Source organism: Leopardus geoffroyi, chromosome B4 (genome assembly GCF_018350155.1).
Source record: "Leopardus geoffroyi isolate Oge1 chromosome B4, O.geoffroyi_Oge1_pat1.0, whole genome shotgun sequence".
NCBI classification, from domain to species: domain Eukaryota; kingdom Metazoa; phylum Chordata; class Mammalia; order Carnivora; family Felidae; genus Leopardus; species Leopardus geoffroyi.
Genome location: NC_059341.1, coordinates 96976056 through 96992194, shown reverse-complemented (window position 1 = coordinate 96992194; position 16139 = coordinate 96976056). Strand labels below are relative to the sequence as shown.

Below are 16139 nucleotides of genomic sequence, written 5' to 3'. Positions count from 1 at the left end.
GCTCTACATGTCTATTGGTTTATGGTAAGAGGAAACAAAATAAGTGGAATACAATGCAATCTATGAAACTGCCCTATCCTGCTAACTCAATTAGGCCGTGGGTCATCAGTGTTCTCAGTTTAAGCACTACCTAATGCTTGCTTTTCATGAAGGCCCAGGAAATTTACAACGGGAGAACTACTCTTATCTCTGACACCAGCTTTGTAAAGCCTCCCATTCTGAAAACCTCATCTCATTAGGAGAGTGTCTCAGAATGTCTAGAATGGTTTTAAAAGGCAAGAACCAATTAAGCTTATAAAACAAGTTCATCCTGGGATTTCTGGTATCTACATGAAAATATTCCTGTTCTCAGGCCTCCTCAGACCCATAATTCTAACAATAATATGTTCATTCCAAAAGCTTTTCCTTTGGATTTTTCCCTAGAGAATATCAAAAACTTAAGTCTATTTTCTTCTTCTTCTTTTCTATGCAATGAAACCGGTGTATCCCACATGTAGGACCTGTGTGGGGGTGCACAGAGGATTGGTCCTTTTTTGAATAGTTATGTATCTTATTTTTTATATAATTTTTAAAAAATATGTGACTAACATATCATCAAGAACTTTGAATTTGTGGATATCATTGCTTATAAAGTTTCCTTTTTAAATAAATTAGGTATTTATGGGGGCGCCTGGGTGGCTCAGTCAGTTGAGCATCCGACTTCGGCTCAGGTCATGACCTCACAGCTCGTGAGTTTGAGCCCCGCGTCAGGCCCTGTGCTGACAGCTCAGAGCCTGGAGCCTGCTTCGGATTCTGTGCCTCCCTCTCTCTCTGCCCAACCCATTCGCATTCTGTCTATGTCTCTCTCTAAAATAAACATTAAAAATAATTTTAAATAAATTAGGTATTTAAAAGTGAGTCAGTTAACAGACAAATACCACATACATTTACATTATGCTTGCTAGGTGCCAATGAATGGTGCAGACTGAGCTCCCAGTGTCGGGTTGGTAAGGGTCATGAAAATAACAGCAAGAACAAGAGCAATAATAACTAAGACTCTGCTGTGCTTAACGTATATCAGGAAATAACTATAGGGCTTCTAGGTATAGTGGTTATTTCCTTTCCCAGCCACCTTGCGAGGTAGATTAAAATTGTGATCTCCATTTCCAGAGAAGAAACTGAGGCACAGAGAGGTTAGGATAACTCATTGAGGTTACCCAGCCAAGAACTTAGCCCAGGAATTCTGCAGCCAGATTCTGTGCTATACCACACGGCCTCTCATCAAAATATTAAGTTGGGAGACAGATGTGGCAAAAATTATGGGATGGTATTCTAATTACTGGAGTCTGAGAAACAACATGGTAAAAAGCAATTCCCGTAGATGAGCAATCAAGCCCATGGTAAATCTATAATACGCACATAACTCTGTGGGAAACAAAGAGGGACATGCCAGAGGCAAGGCCGTTAGGGAGAATATAATCCAGTTAAACAACAGCCTAAGACATTATGTAATTAGGCACTAATTAAGTGATACTGATTAGTGGTTCTCAGTCTCTCTTAGTACCCAATATCATGGGTGGTGTTCACACATGGGGCTCTCCCATTGCACTAGGTGTGGTTCTCAGGGTACCTGCTCTCAGACCAGGCCTGTCTCTCCCGATACACACATGATCTACAAAGAAATCCGAGAGGGAAAGGTCATGGTGACTGTTATGCTCAGGGTTCATAGAGGTGGCAGGACTTGCTCTGAGTCTTGAAGAATAGGTAGAATTTGATAGGTGGAGGAGGAATGGGTTTTCTAGCAAGAGACAGAACGTGAGCAAGGGTATGGAGAGCCCACAGGTAGAACAGAGGGTGTGTGCAGCATGGTTGTCACAGGAGACAATCTTGGCAAGCTGGGTCGGGGGCCTTGAATTGAGGCCGAGACGTTCAGAACTTGATTATATAAACCAGAGATCAGCACAGCATGGCCTATAGTCCAAATCCAGCTTGTTTTTCTATACCCCATGAGCTAAGAATAATTTTCACATTTAAAAGGTTATCTAAGTACCTACATAATGGCCTCAATTTTGCCTCTTGGCCAACAAAAACTAAAATATTTACTATCTGGGCCTTCACAGGAAAAAAAATCCAGCCCCAGTAACATCAAAGGGGAGCCACTGATAGCTTCTGAGCAGAGATGCCAGGAAGGAAGTAATGCCTTAGGAAGCTTCATCTGGAAGCAGTGGACAAGAGGGTAGAGGGGAGAAGATACAGACATCAAGTCTGTAAAATAGGGACCTCAATTTGGGTGGTGACAGTGGGATGGAAAGAAAAGAGCAGGTTCATGATGGTGCCAAAGCTAGACATGGCAATACCTGGAGACTGCGGTAAACTAAATAATAGCCCTCCAAAGATGTCCACATGCCCTAATGTTCTGAACCTGCAAATATGCGGCAAAATGGACTTTGCAGGGGTGATTAGGTTAAGAATTTTCAGATGGGGAGATTATCCTGGATGACTCAGGTGGGTCTGATATAATAACAAGGGTCCTTACAAGAAGGACAGAGGAGGGTCAGAGTTAGAGAAGGAGATGTGACAAAGGAAGCAAGAAGTTGGAACGGTGTAAGGAAAAGGCCAGGGGCCAAGGAATGCAGGTGGACTCGAGAAGCTGAAAAGGCAAGGAAATAGAAGCCTCCAGAAAGAATGCAGCCCTGCCAAGACCTTGATTTTAGACTTCTCACCTCCATCACTGTGAAGTAATGCAGTCACTATATCTGCGGTGACGTGTTACAGCAATGATAGGAAACGAGTAACCAAGACCATTTACACAGCTGGGAGGGTGGGTAGGAAGTCAGGGGAGGGGTCCTTAGAAGTGGGCCTAGTGAGTCTAGAGAATAAAGTATCACCGATAGGGGTGCCTGGTTGGCTTAGTCGGTTAAGCGTCCAACTTCAGCTCAGGTTATGATCTCACACTCCGTGAGTTCAAGCCCCGCGTCAGGCTATGTGCTGACAGCTCAGAGCCTGGAGCCTGCTTCGGATTCTGTGACTCCTACTCTCTCTGCCCCTCTGCCTCTCACTCTGTCTCTCTCTCTCTCAAAAATAAATAAACATTAAAAAAATTTTTAAAAATAATAAAGTATCACCGATAGAAAGGGTAGGCAGGCAAGGAAGTGAGTCCCAGGAGAGGAGGAGGGCAACAAGGCTTCTGCTTTTACCACTGCTGCCATGGAAACAGGAAGAGGGGGAGAGGAAAGAACAGAGAACCCAGAGACTCAACCCCAGTGAAGCTCAGAGGACGGAGTGCAGCCACATGAAACCCCACCCCCATTGGCCACGCCCAGAAACTCTCCCAGTTGCTGTCCCAGGAGGGCCAGGGAGGAGAGCGACCACGCAGAGGACATGAATTTGAGGTATCACTGTACCTCATCTTGTTCCTTCCCATATCTGCCATGACTATGGTCCCTGGCACATAATTTATTCATACAAAAATTGCTTTGATTAATTGACTGGTTTCCCCCAAAGGAAAGTCACTAGTGTTCAAGATCACCCATGATATTTCTCTATGCAGTACATAATTTTTAACAAAGCAAATAAAATGTCACCTTTGAGGCCGATCTATCCCTACGTAGCCCCACAGAGTAGTTCCTGGATTAGAAAATCTCAAAGCTGAACTTGCAAACATCCTTTGGGGTTTACCACATAAACAGCCAACCATGAGAGAGCCCACCGCGCCCCTGAGTGGCATAAACAGCTGAGTCCCTCTCCCTGCCCATGGTCCCTGCTCTGCTTTCCACAGGTGGTCCCAGGTATCACTGCTTCCGTGCTCTCCTTTTTTTTTTTTTTTTTTTTAATTTTTTTTTTTCAACGTTTATTTATTTTTGAGACAAAGAGAGACAGAGCATGAACGGGGGAGGGTCAGAGAGAGGGAGACACAGAATCGGAAACAGGCTCCAGGCTCTGAGCTGTCAGCACAGAGCCCGACGTAGGGCTCGAACTCACGGACCGCGAGATCATGACCTGAGCCGAAGTCGGCCGCTTAGCCGACTGAGCCACCCAGGCGCCCCCGTGCTCTCCTTTTTAAATCAAAGGGAGTTTGTCCTTTTTTGTAAAAAGGGCCATTGCTGCAATGTGTGTCCTTGGAGGACAAACAAGGATGTTGGCTGGGAAGAGAAGAGACAGCCTGTGTGAAGTCTTACCTTTGAGAAACACGGACACATCTTCAAGTTGAGGCACATTGTCCTCCCGGTAGCCACAGTGTTTAGTCAGCAGAGGGAAGTTTTTCAAATACTCCCGGCAAGCATGAGTGGGATACAGTTTGGAGAGCTCTCGGAACACAACGCCCCATGTTTTTGTTTCTTCCTCCGTGTACTCCACCCTGGGAATGGGCTGGCCACTGGGCAAGAGAGAAGACCGAAGAATGAATCTAGCTCTGTGACTGAGTTAAATGTATTCTCACTTCATACCTACCATTATTTTTTTTTTTTTTAACATTTATTTATTTTTGAGAGACAGAGATAGAGCATGAGCAGGGGAGGGGCAAAGAGAGAGGGAGACACAGAATCCGAAGCAGGCTCCAGGCTCTGAGCTATCAGCATAGAGCCCAATGCAGGGCTTGAACTCATGAGCTGTAAGATCATGACCTGAGCCGAAGTCAGACACCTAACCGACTGAGCTACCCAAATGCCCCAAGAATTATTTTTTTAAGTAAATTCTAACCTTGTAAATCTGTGTATTTGGACTCCTATATAAATGATTTGATTAAGTTATATCTTCACACATCCTTATGGAAACTGGATAGGATATATGTTCTTACACTGAGATCAATAACTAGTAAGAGTTCTGCGTTGGGAGAAACTGATTTAGGTACAAAGCTGTGCTCTGGAAACCTTTCCTGCAATCACCTAACAGTGGCAATAAATGGATGTTTTCTCTAGAAAATGAAATTGCCTGTGGGTTCTCTTTCCCTTGTGGGAAAATCACCCTAATCTCTGAGTGTAATTTTGAGATTGTTTTGTTTAGTGAATAAAACGTCTGGGAAATGCTAAAAAAAAAAAAAAAAAAAAAAAAAAAAAACTATACTGAATTCTTGGGGTGTCTGGCTGGCTCAGTCAGTAGAGCATGTGACTCTTGGTCTTGGAGTTGTGATTTTGAACCCTACACTGGGTGTGGAGATTCCTTAAAAATAAAATCTTAAAAAAAAAAAAAAACTATACTAAATTCTAAAGTGAGAGTTTTACAAACTTCCCAAGAGGGCCATTCATTACACGTCATGTCGGTAGGTTCATACGTTAAGCTTTCTCACTTTAGTAGAGGGGGTCAGCAAACTTCTTCTGCAAAAGTCCACAAAGTAAATATTTTTTTTAATGGTTATTATTTATTTTTGAGAGAAAGAGAAAGAGACAAACAGCCAGAGCATGAGCAGGGGAGAGGCAGAAAGAGAGGGAGACACCGAATCCAAAGTAAGTTCCTGTCTCTGAGCTGTCTGCCCAGAGCCTAATGTGTGGCTTGAACTCATGATCTATGAGATCATGACCTGAGCCTAAGTCAGACGCTCAACTGACTGAGTCACCCAGGCGCCTCATATGAAATAAATATTTTAAACTTGTGTGCCATACGGTCTCTGTCAGAACTGTTCAAGTCTGCCATTGTATCTCAAAGACAGCCAGAGACAATATGTAAACAAATGAACATAGTTGAATCCTAATCAAACTTTCATTACAAGACCAGACAGCTGGCTGGAGTTGACCTACAAGCAGTAGTGCTGATGCCTGGATTAGAATACCAAGAGGTGACTCAGGACTGGAACGGGCACCGAGAGCTTCCTGGAGGAGGCTAAGCCTTGTCCCAGGGAGGATTTGTGAGTTCCCGGACAGAAGGGTAAGGGGGAATTGCTGTTCTAACAGTAGCCAGTAGCCATGAGCAGGAAACAGAGCTCCTGAGGCAGCCTGGGACCAGTAGAAGGAGGGGAGTATGGAAATGTGCCTTTACAAAGCTACTGTTTGACAGACCAGAATCCAAATTTAGCCTCTGATTAAGATACCTATTTTAAACGTGAATTAGGGTTTGAGAAAACCTCTCATGACATACTCAACAGCCACCTGCAGCACCCCTCCCTCCCCGCCCCCCTCCCACTGCCCACCTTGGCCACTCAGTCAGAAGTTCTGGCCCTGCAGTCAGCACATATATGCACACAACATATGGAAGTCCAAATACATACACATCAAACTAGGAATTCTACCGCTGCCATCTACATAACCCAGCCTGCTGCAGGCAGCCACCACAGGAACCCAACCAGGCAGCGAATTGCCACTCAGGGTTGCAGCAGCTGCAGGGCGCCTTCAACAAGCTGGGACCACCAGGAGTACCCCCTGAGGAAGCAAAAAAAGGGAAGGAGACAATTACAAGATCAGGCTAACAAACAGATCCAGCAACCATTCTGTATACTTCAGTGCATTCCTGCCAAAATGCTTTCTGTTTAAATGTTAGGTCCCAATGTGGTTCCTACTGCCCCAAATAATTTTTATTTAAAAAAATATTAACTGCAGTACATGAGGGAAAACACACGTAAGAAAGAACTAGAAATTAGCATTTGCTTTCTCTAAGTACCAAGACTGGGGCTTATGCAAACCAAATTAGAACAAGATTAGCCTTGTTTAAATTTGGCTGTTGATAACAAATAAAAAATTACAACCTGGCAAATATTTGCAGAGAAGATCAAGACTGCTAAGACTTAGCATCTATGATAAGTTTAGAATGAAAGCTTGAAATGGAAAGGTAAAAATAGAAAGGATGTGATGAAATAAATATACAAACGGTCTGCCTCTGGTTCCAGAAAATTCAACGAAATCTATTTGAGTCAGGTAAGCCAATAAAACTAATAAGAGCTGTGCACAATCAGAAGTTAGGAAAGCAATGAGGCTGAAACAATAAATGAAATATTGAGAAGCCATTTGAAAAGAATCGTTAGGTCAAACTTTTCCCTTCGATACTAATCTGCAAACGTTTCAAAGGGGAGCTGAATGTAGCCCACAGCAAACAGCAGAAGGAAAGCAAGTGTGAGGGAGAATGGGAACAAAGAGTTTTACAGATCTGTTACTGAGTAACGAATCTCCAGGGTCAGTCTTGGGTATATGGAGAGTCTTGTACATTTTCATTTGTGTCCCCTGTCTGTCCTGCCTGGGTGGCTAATTAGCCTACTCCCTGAGTTCTCGGCTGCCTGTATGGCTGCTACCCCAATGGCAGGTAAGGCTGACCCTGATCGTATTGAGACAGCTCATTCCACTGTAGTCCCTACCCCCCCCCCACCAGGTAACTAGGTAAATGTTTAAAAAAATTTCTGACGTTTATTCATTTTTGATAGAGACAGAGTGTGAGCGGGGGAGGGGCAGAGAGAGAGGGAGACACAGAATCTGAAGCAGGGTTTAGGCTCTGAGCTGTCAGCACAGAGTCTAGCATGGGGCTTGAACTCACAGACCATGAGATCATGACCTGAGCTGAAGTCGGATGCTTCACTGGCTGAGCCACCCAGATGCCCCTCTAGGTAAATGTTTAAAAGCCACCAGCATCACAAAGCAAATCCTAATTTGATCCATTTAATTTCTATCATTAATATTCAAGATACCAATATCCAAGCAAAAACAAGAAATTTCCTATTTTTCTCTGTAGTTAATAAGAGTATATAATTAAACCCCATCCTTGAGGGCTCACTATGGGCCAGACACTTTTTTAAGGTTAAGTGATTTTTTTATTAATTAGTCCACTTCAGTCTCACAACAACTCTGTGTGGTAGACACTATTATTATCCCCATTTACAGATGAGGAAATTGAGGCTCAGAGAGATTAGGCTATTTGTCCTAAAATCATGGAGCCAGGCTTAAAACCCAGTCAGTCTGGCTCAAGATTGTCTGTAGTCTTAATTAATTGGTATACACCAATGAAATAAAAAATTTATTCCAGACACCAATTTGTTTTCATGTACCAAACTGAAATAAGACTTATAGGTATGTATATTTATATATAGAAAAGCTACTATACAATCATATGTAATAATGGTCCTTCATTTTTTTATAGATCACGTAAAGTATGTCCGTATTTATTCACTTATTTAACCCTTTCAGTATGACTGGAGATACTGCTTAGAGCACTAGGAAAGCATATATGTTTTTAAAACTTTGAAATTTGACATTAGGAAAAATTAAAACTGTAGTCATGGGGAAAACAGAATGCCTTGCCCTTCTTTGCCCTTGTCATGGATTAATGTATTTTTGTGTGTGAATTATATATGAAAAGGATGACAGGAGGGTGTTCTGATCTTTTTAGGGCCTATGTTACATACCCATAATCATTTCATATCTATCTATGGGTACACATTCTAATGTATATGTAACAGGTATCATATTTCAGCATCCTTAATCTCTTCTCTGGCCCAAAACTAAAGTCACTTAAGTACTTCACATTCTAGAGAAAGCCCCTAGCAGCTGGAGCTGGCCAGCCCCTTGCAGGGCTTATTAAAAGGCAGCAGAAATGGTCCTACTGCTAAAAAAAGTTCTCTCAGGGGTGCCTGGCTGCCTGGCTGGCTGGATAGAACACGCAACTCTTGATCTCGGGGCTGTGAGTTCGAGCCCCACGTTGAGTGTAGAGATTACTTCAAAACAAAATCTTAAAAAAAAAAGTTATACCATCCTTCCCGCTTCACCCCCAAACCTCACCCACCAGTCTAACAGGATATAAGAGATGTGCAGGATTGTGGGGAAGGCCAGCCTTTGAGGAAAAGGCAGGTTCTTTCCCCTTACCCAAGTGAGGAGGGTAGGCTGTGTGCATACATGTCAAACATTTAGAGGGACCTCCCAAAGAAGTGGGGCCTGGCATCTCATTTCCCAGCTGGACCCTGGCAGAGCAGCACGACCATGGGACCCCCCCCCCCCCGGTGTGGCCACCAGTGGAGCAGCAGAGGACAGGAGGGTATCTGGAAGCTAGGAGTAGAGTGCTCTATGGGAAAGAAGAGGGGCCCTTTGACATGTGTCCTCTGAAATTGGAAGTTCACAGGAACGTGGAGCCAGATGCCCAGCAAAATCTAGAGATATTGGTGGAATCCAATGTGATGTGCCTGGGAGGAAAATGCAGAGGCCTCACCCCCTCTAATTCTGCTCAGCCCTCAGGAGGCAGAAGTGGCTCCCAACACTCCTGCTTTGTGAGGGGTTCATTTCCAAGCTCTGGTGCACACAACCTGGAGAAGGGATTGGTGGTGTGGCCACTGACAAGGCCAAGGGGATGCAGGGCACATGTCTGTAAGGATGGAGGTGGGGGGAAGCGTGCAGCCCCAAGAAACTATACATCACGCTCTGCAGAGACCATATCAACAGAGACCACCCCAGCAGAAAGGATCTGTCTAGACCCGGGTAATCCTGGTTCTAACAATCCTGTAAAAAGTTCTCAGCCACCTCCCTCCCTCCTTTTAGCTTCTAACTGTAGAGGAACGAAGTCTTTGAAGAGAGAAGAAAAGGTGTCTCAGAACCAGCACACGCACATTTACACACAGACACATTCACTCCAAATAACAGAGGGGGAAGGAGGATACACTTTGAATCAAGTTTGAGATTAATCTTTTTTTAAATGAATGGGACTAGGCTTTAAATACCCAAATGAGACTGTACTAATAATTGAAAATGACAGCAAATTAGATGTTGCTAAGGAACTTGCTTCCCAGCAGGAAAGTAGAATTCAACACAACACAGTTGAAAGCAGTGAGTGGGGAAAATAAAACCATTTTACCGTTGGTATAAACCCCAACAAGATGAGACTTCTCAACAAACTAATGACGTGTAAATATTATAATTAGATCTTTAGGGAGTCTCCTCCATGTATATGGAATTAGTTGGGATTCCACAATTCTCAATAACCGCCAAAATGATTATTCACAGATTCCTAAATTACTGGAGAAAAATAGATCCAACTTTCGGTAGCTTCTGTTCACTGCCGATTCCGTTCCCTTATGAAAGATGGTAAATTAAGGCTTTATAAACACAATAGGGAACCAGTGCTCGGTGAAGACAATACCAGGGAAAGGACTACAGTGGTCACCGTAGATTTGAGGCTTGATGATGGGAAAAAAGAAAACCCTGGTGCAATATGTTACTCAGAGATGACTAGGAACCTCCTTTGTAAATATTGAAGGCTGTGGGAGGCATCTTTCTGCCTATAAGTTTAAATGCCACGCTTCCTAAAGGTGGGGATGATTCTGAAAAACCTGCCTTGTCCCCACAGAGAGAAGAAAGTGGAAAGTACAGAGACAAACATAACTGGGGACAGGTACATTTATAGTCATTGTAGGCAAGTCCCGAGCTTGTTAAAGTTGTTTAGCAAATACATTTTTGCTACTGAAAGCCAGGGACATACACATACCGCCCGGAGGCTGAAATTATGGGAGTTCTTTCAATAGCCAGATGAATAAGGCAACAATGCCTCTTGTTTTATGTAACTATTTCTTTGATCTTCTGCTCCAGCAGGTCCAACCACAAGACATTTTTCTTATACATTTTTTTTTAATGTGGGGGATTGGAAAATACTTGATTCCAGGGTACATCCTGGCTGCCTCCTGGAGTCCTTGCTGGTGGGATTCCAAATGTGAGATGCACTCTCTTTGCTTATGTTATGTTATCTTTAGAGGAATTCCAGAGTCCGGAAGCAATTCCCTTATTCAGGGGAGGAAGATGTAACAGGCTGCAACTGATAGTATTTACATCAAGATGGCAACATTGGCTGAAACACAAGGCAGATTGTGCTCTTTGAAAACAGTTGGATCTCCTCGGTGGCAAGAACCAAGCAGAGCAGAAGGTAAACAGAGAATTGGTTAAAGGGACGGGGGAATCTGATAGAAACAGGAATGAACTCATTTTCTATTTGCTTTCATAACATGCTCCTCGGGCCAGGAGATGCCTCACTTATTCAACAGCTGTTTATCTGCCTGGAATAGACTATCCCTCTCCTCTCTATCTCATCTTTTCTCCCTTCCTCACCTTAGGCAGTTCTCTTGATTGACACTTCCACCTGGGAGTTTGCAGAAGGGAAATGAGAAGAGATGAAATGTAAAAATCCATCAACTTTGCAACTCATTAGCAATTAGCAGCTCCGCTAAGGGTTTGAACCAGGCCTTTGGAGGAAGAGTATGGAAACATAAAGGCAGGAAGTCTCTGTCTCTGCTCCTTCTTGACTTATGATGCACCCACATGCTGCCCTCCTCAACGAGCAATGTGCCGCATACCCTGAATTCTGCATAACTTTCAGGGAGCTTCTGTAATCCATCCTCTTTCCTTCCCATCCAAGAAAACATAGAAGAACGTAGAAGAGTAAGCCTGACATTATTCTAACTTATAAGACTAATCTTTATCTTGATCCAATGGAATTTTTTTTAAAAGAAACATTCATCATTCACAAAATTTACTATCAATTGTTACCAAGAATGTTACACTTCATACAACTGAGGTGTGAGTCAGTCGCTTCTGATTCTGGTGTAACTGGTGACCATAATGTCATCCAGTTCTGTGCCAGTTGGTACCACCTTCATCAAACAGTAGCACCTGCAACCAGGTGTCCCCAGACTAGAGTTGTAAAGGTCCACAATTGTTCAACAGGAAGATGGCTTATGCTTCCGGGACTGGAAAAAATGTTGCCACAAACCAGAACAAACAAAATCCTAAGAAGTGGATGGATTCCATTAAAATTTAACCAAAAAGCAAATGCCATTTTTTCTGATTTCCAAAAGCCAAGGGAAAAACGTCTAAGGCTCCTGCATTTGATAAAATTACACTTCAGAATTCAGACCATAAAGGACACTCAATAACTTTATGATGAAATACTGTCAGCAATACCAGGGGGGTGGGGTGGGGGAAGTAACGTATCCAAATATAATACTCGACTAAGTCTACTCCCCCATTACAATGTACGCTCCTTGAAGGCAGGGATTTTTGTTTGCTTCGTTCATTTTTGTATCCCTGTCACCCAGAGAAGAGCCTGGAATATACAGGTGTTCAACAAATGTTATTTGTTGAATAAGTAAATCAATCAATCAGACTAAAGCAAACCACAAATTTAAGGGTGGAGAAAAATTATAGGTATGTACCACAAAGTCTGGCAGATATGTATTTGTCTTACTCTATCTACACTGTCAGCGCAGAGCCCCACACGGACTCCATCTCACGAACCGTGAGATCATAACCTGAGCTGAAATGAAGAGTCGGACGCTTAACCAACTGAGCCACCCAGGCAACCCCCTGCCTCATATTGTCATTGCTATCAAAAAAGTAAGTCCAAAGACCTTGAGATTTTAGTACGTTTTCTGGTAGCTTCCAATTATCCCTATGTACGACATACTTTATGTGTAAGAGTTTCTTTTTTCTAATTTTCTTAACTCCGGCTTCCCAGGCATTGTCACCTATCCTACTTGTAGCCTAAATTTTCATCTACAAACCCAAAGGGACATAAAAGCCAAACTTAGCTGAACACAGGGATGTTTCCTTTGCTGGACATCTTAAGGAATGAACTTTCAAAGATATTTTCAAAGACACAGAGCATGATGATTGAATGCTATTTTTCTAAAAGGAAAGTCACAAATCAGTACAGTGACATACCAACCATCTGTGTTATATCAGGATTTCAAGCCATTCGAGTTGTCTGACATAAATAAAGTGGCTTGATGAGAGTTCATTTGGTAAGGAGACGGGCAGCCCGAGATGGCTACGCTACGCCATAGAGTAAACGTAAAGGCACAAACTCATTTTCAGCTAGTCCCCTAGGCCAGTCAGGTAAAGAGCATTTGTGATCACATATTTTATTTGCTTTTGCAAATGAGTTTTGCGCACATGAATTCTTGCAAATGAGTCTATGGGCCCTAAGGAACTTTCAGATGGTGGCAAACAAAAACGTTAGTTTGTTTTGTTCACATTGTTAATATTGGTGCTGCCTTTACAAGAGCATAATGAAAATAAACTATTACACCTAGGGAGCCTCAGGGAGAGTGAAAATTTAACTCCTGGAAATTATTTGTTTTTATTTGTCCTATGCACCCCAGGATAGGGCTTCCCACCATTTTCTCGCCTTGCAGAAAGCCCTCTTCACATTCTAGAGGAGTGATTTTCTTCCACCAAAACTATCCTGATATTAAATACAAAGAGCAACAACAATGGGTCTAACATCCATCGATGCGTGCCTGTTCAACATACAGAAGGAAGTGGAACTCAGAGAATACAATCCAGAAAAGAGCTGCAATTCAATAGCAGACAAAATCTCAGGGCACACTGGAATGAGGAGACCCAGCCCAGGGTCTCCAAGGGCTCCAAATGTAATCCCATACATCTTGCATCATGACCAACAGGGACCACACATTGTTAATTACTGGGCCTTGATGTCTTTTAGCGGTGGATGAGTGAATATGGTTACCCTACAGTTCATGGCCCTAAGGAAACTGATAATAGCATCCATCCATTCATTCAACTGTAACAATAACAGGAACATAATAGCATATCACATGGATAATGTCATATAATGCTCACCTTCTCAAGTAATTAAATGGCTGTTAGTATCCCTATTTTATGGTTGAGGAAACTGAAGCTTACAGACATAGTCATCTCTCCAAGATCAAACAGCCAGTAAGTGGCACAGCAGGGATTCAGATTATGGAAGGCTAGCCCTAGGGACCCCACAGTTCACCAACACACCTCAGTGCAAGGTACTAAGTACCTAATGTGTAGGAAGCATGGAGGTTGGCTTCTGTTTCCTCACTTGAAACTGAGGGAAATAAGACAACCATACAATGCTGAGAAGATCACATGATGTCATCTGGAAAGCACCTGAGCCAATGCCTAGCACCTAACAGGTACTCAGTACAGTTGGATCCCTTTCTCCAGGCAAAAAGGAATGAATAAAATCTCATCACTTCCCTGCAGGGTTGGGAATAGGTCTGAAGACAAAACAACACTCTTCTGTATAAATCCATACACCTCTCAGACAGGACTCGTGGAAAATAATTTTAATCCTTCATGTTCCTGGAAATCATTTTAAAGTAAAATACTCATATCTCATTCCCTGTGAAAGAAGTTAGAATTTGGTGCAACTCCTGTCCTTGTCAGTGACACCAGGCCATACTGTGCTAATGTTTTCCCCAGCTGTGGGAGCCATGTTATAATCAGACAACATCCTACTGAGGCATTCATGCACATCTAAAAAACCCGCCAAGCCCAAAAATTGAAAAGGAGAAACCTTTTCCAAATCAATTTCCCCTTTTGTCTTTCTTTCAATTCTCAGGCTCCCTTCCTTTCAGCCATTGAGCTGAACTTCAGGTAGAGAGAAACATTTGGCATGAAAATGATTCTTCCATAAAGCCTGACATCTTTTAAATACTTCCAAGAACTATGCATTTCAAATATGCCGAGACTTCTGTAGAGTGAATAACTTTTTAAAAACCCAATCATTTAATTCTTCTGCTCTTGTTTTCAACCTGTGTATAATATCATCTATGTCAGATGGAAGTTGCTACATAGATAGAAAAAAAAAAAAAAGAAAAAGAAAAAGAGGCGTGGCCTCCTGAGCAGAGAAAGATATTTAGATTCTCCAGAAGAAGCACTCTTGAAAATCCTAATGTGACCTTCCTCAGAAACCATCCCAGTCATCTGGGAAATGACCCCCGCACAACAAATATTTGGTTTTGTTCTACTTTTCAATTTACCGCTCCATTTCAGAGAAATTAAAGCATCAACAACTGGTGTTTATGCAGGAGTCACAAAGTACCCAAACAGCCACATATATCTCAGTTTCATTCAAAACCTGGGAAAGCAAATCAATGGAGGATAATGGAATGGGATACAATTAGCTCAGTAGGGGAGAAAACATATTTGCCTTCTAAGGTGCGTCTCCTAAAAAGGCAGAGAAGGGAAAAAAAATTAAAGCTTGGGCCCACATCACAACAAAGCCCACAATTCATCAAGGTGACCATCTGCCAGCAAAACTGATGAGGAAAATAGAACTAACGATAAAAACTTGCCGCCCCCCACCGTTAAGTTTTCTTCCCTGTTAAGAAAGCAGAACTTTTCCCTTTCATTCTTCCTCCACCTTCTATTTGTGATGTTTCCAATTAAGATTCACCTATCTAAAAATAGGTAGTGTGGCGCTCACAACTCCTGTTAGTAATGTATTCCTTTTAGCTACATTCTGAAACCAAGCAGGATCCATAAATCATGCCTTTTCTCCCATGAAATGAGAAATGCTAGGGTCACCTGAAATTTCTAGGAAGGTGGAGAAGTGGAGCCACCCCAGTTATACTTCTGCAAGTTGCAATAATTGCAAATGCCTCCTAGGAAAGACACAGCATCGGTAATCCTCCAGCTCAAACAAAAGCTAAGTCGCCACAGGTTCCTGAGGTCGGGAAACCCCCGTGTGGACAGTCGTGGGCGCGGGAGGTAAGCGCAGGGTGGCATCGGCTCTACCAGTATCCGCCAAACAGTTCTACTGGAGGTCTGGAGCCTGCCTGTGTCTCTGATCTGTCCCCCTCCTTCCTTTTCTTTGCAAACCTAGGGGACTCCTGCAGAGTCATGTAGCGCAAGAGGAAACAGAGAAGACCTCCCAAGAAGTGAGATGCTGGCCTGGAAGTCACATCCATTCCATACTATGTATCTATTCAACATCTTCGAGGCCTTGGCATTTCAGTCCCAGAAAGTTGTGTTGACATGTGGGGCTGTGGGTGGGGGAAGAGGAGGGTGGCAAAATAGCCCTCCTCTGCTTTGGTGAGAAGAGGAGGTTAGAATCATCGCCAGTCCATGCTGAATGAGAGGATTCTCTCTCTCTCTCTCTGATGGAGCGGAGTAGAATATTCGCAAGCTCACCCAAATTGAATGTGCCTGCTGGGCTGGTGATTGCACTTTTCAAATATGCCAGTCCCCATTTGGGGCTGTTTTGTTTTAGAGTCTCTGTTTAGCTGTGTACTTATGCTCACAGCAAACGAATCACAAAGGATGCAATTCTGTTAAATCAAAAAATCAAGAAATAAATAGTTTGGCGACTAGAAAAAGCCAGAGAGGGACAAATCCCTGGCAGTTGTTTTTCAAGCTTCAGCGCAGCTGTGTTTATTTCCCTCCATCATCTATCCCACAAGGGGCAGGCCTCAGGCAGGACAGGAAGAACACAGGACC

General features: G+C 43.0%; 1 protein-coding gene across 1 annotated transcript in view; it reads right to left on the bottom strand.

The window, feature by feature from the left end:
- Nucleotides 1-16139, bottom strand: part of TPH2 (tryptophan hydroxylase 2) — a 104830-nt gene that overhangs the window by 67976 nt on the left and 20715 nt on the right. Inside the window, exon 6 of the mRNA XM_045464679.1 lies at nucleotides 4158-4354. Coding sequence (XP_045320635.1) covers nucleotides 4158-4354 — 197 coding nt within the window. The remainder of the gene's footprint in view (nucleotides 1-4157; nucleotides 4355-16139) is intronic.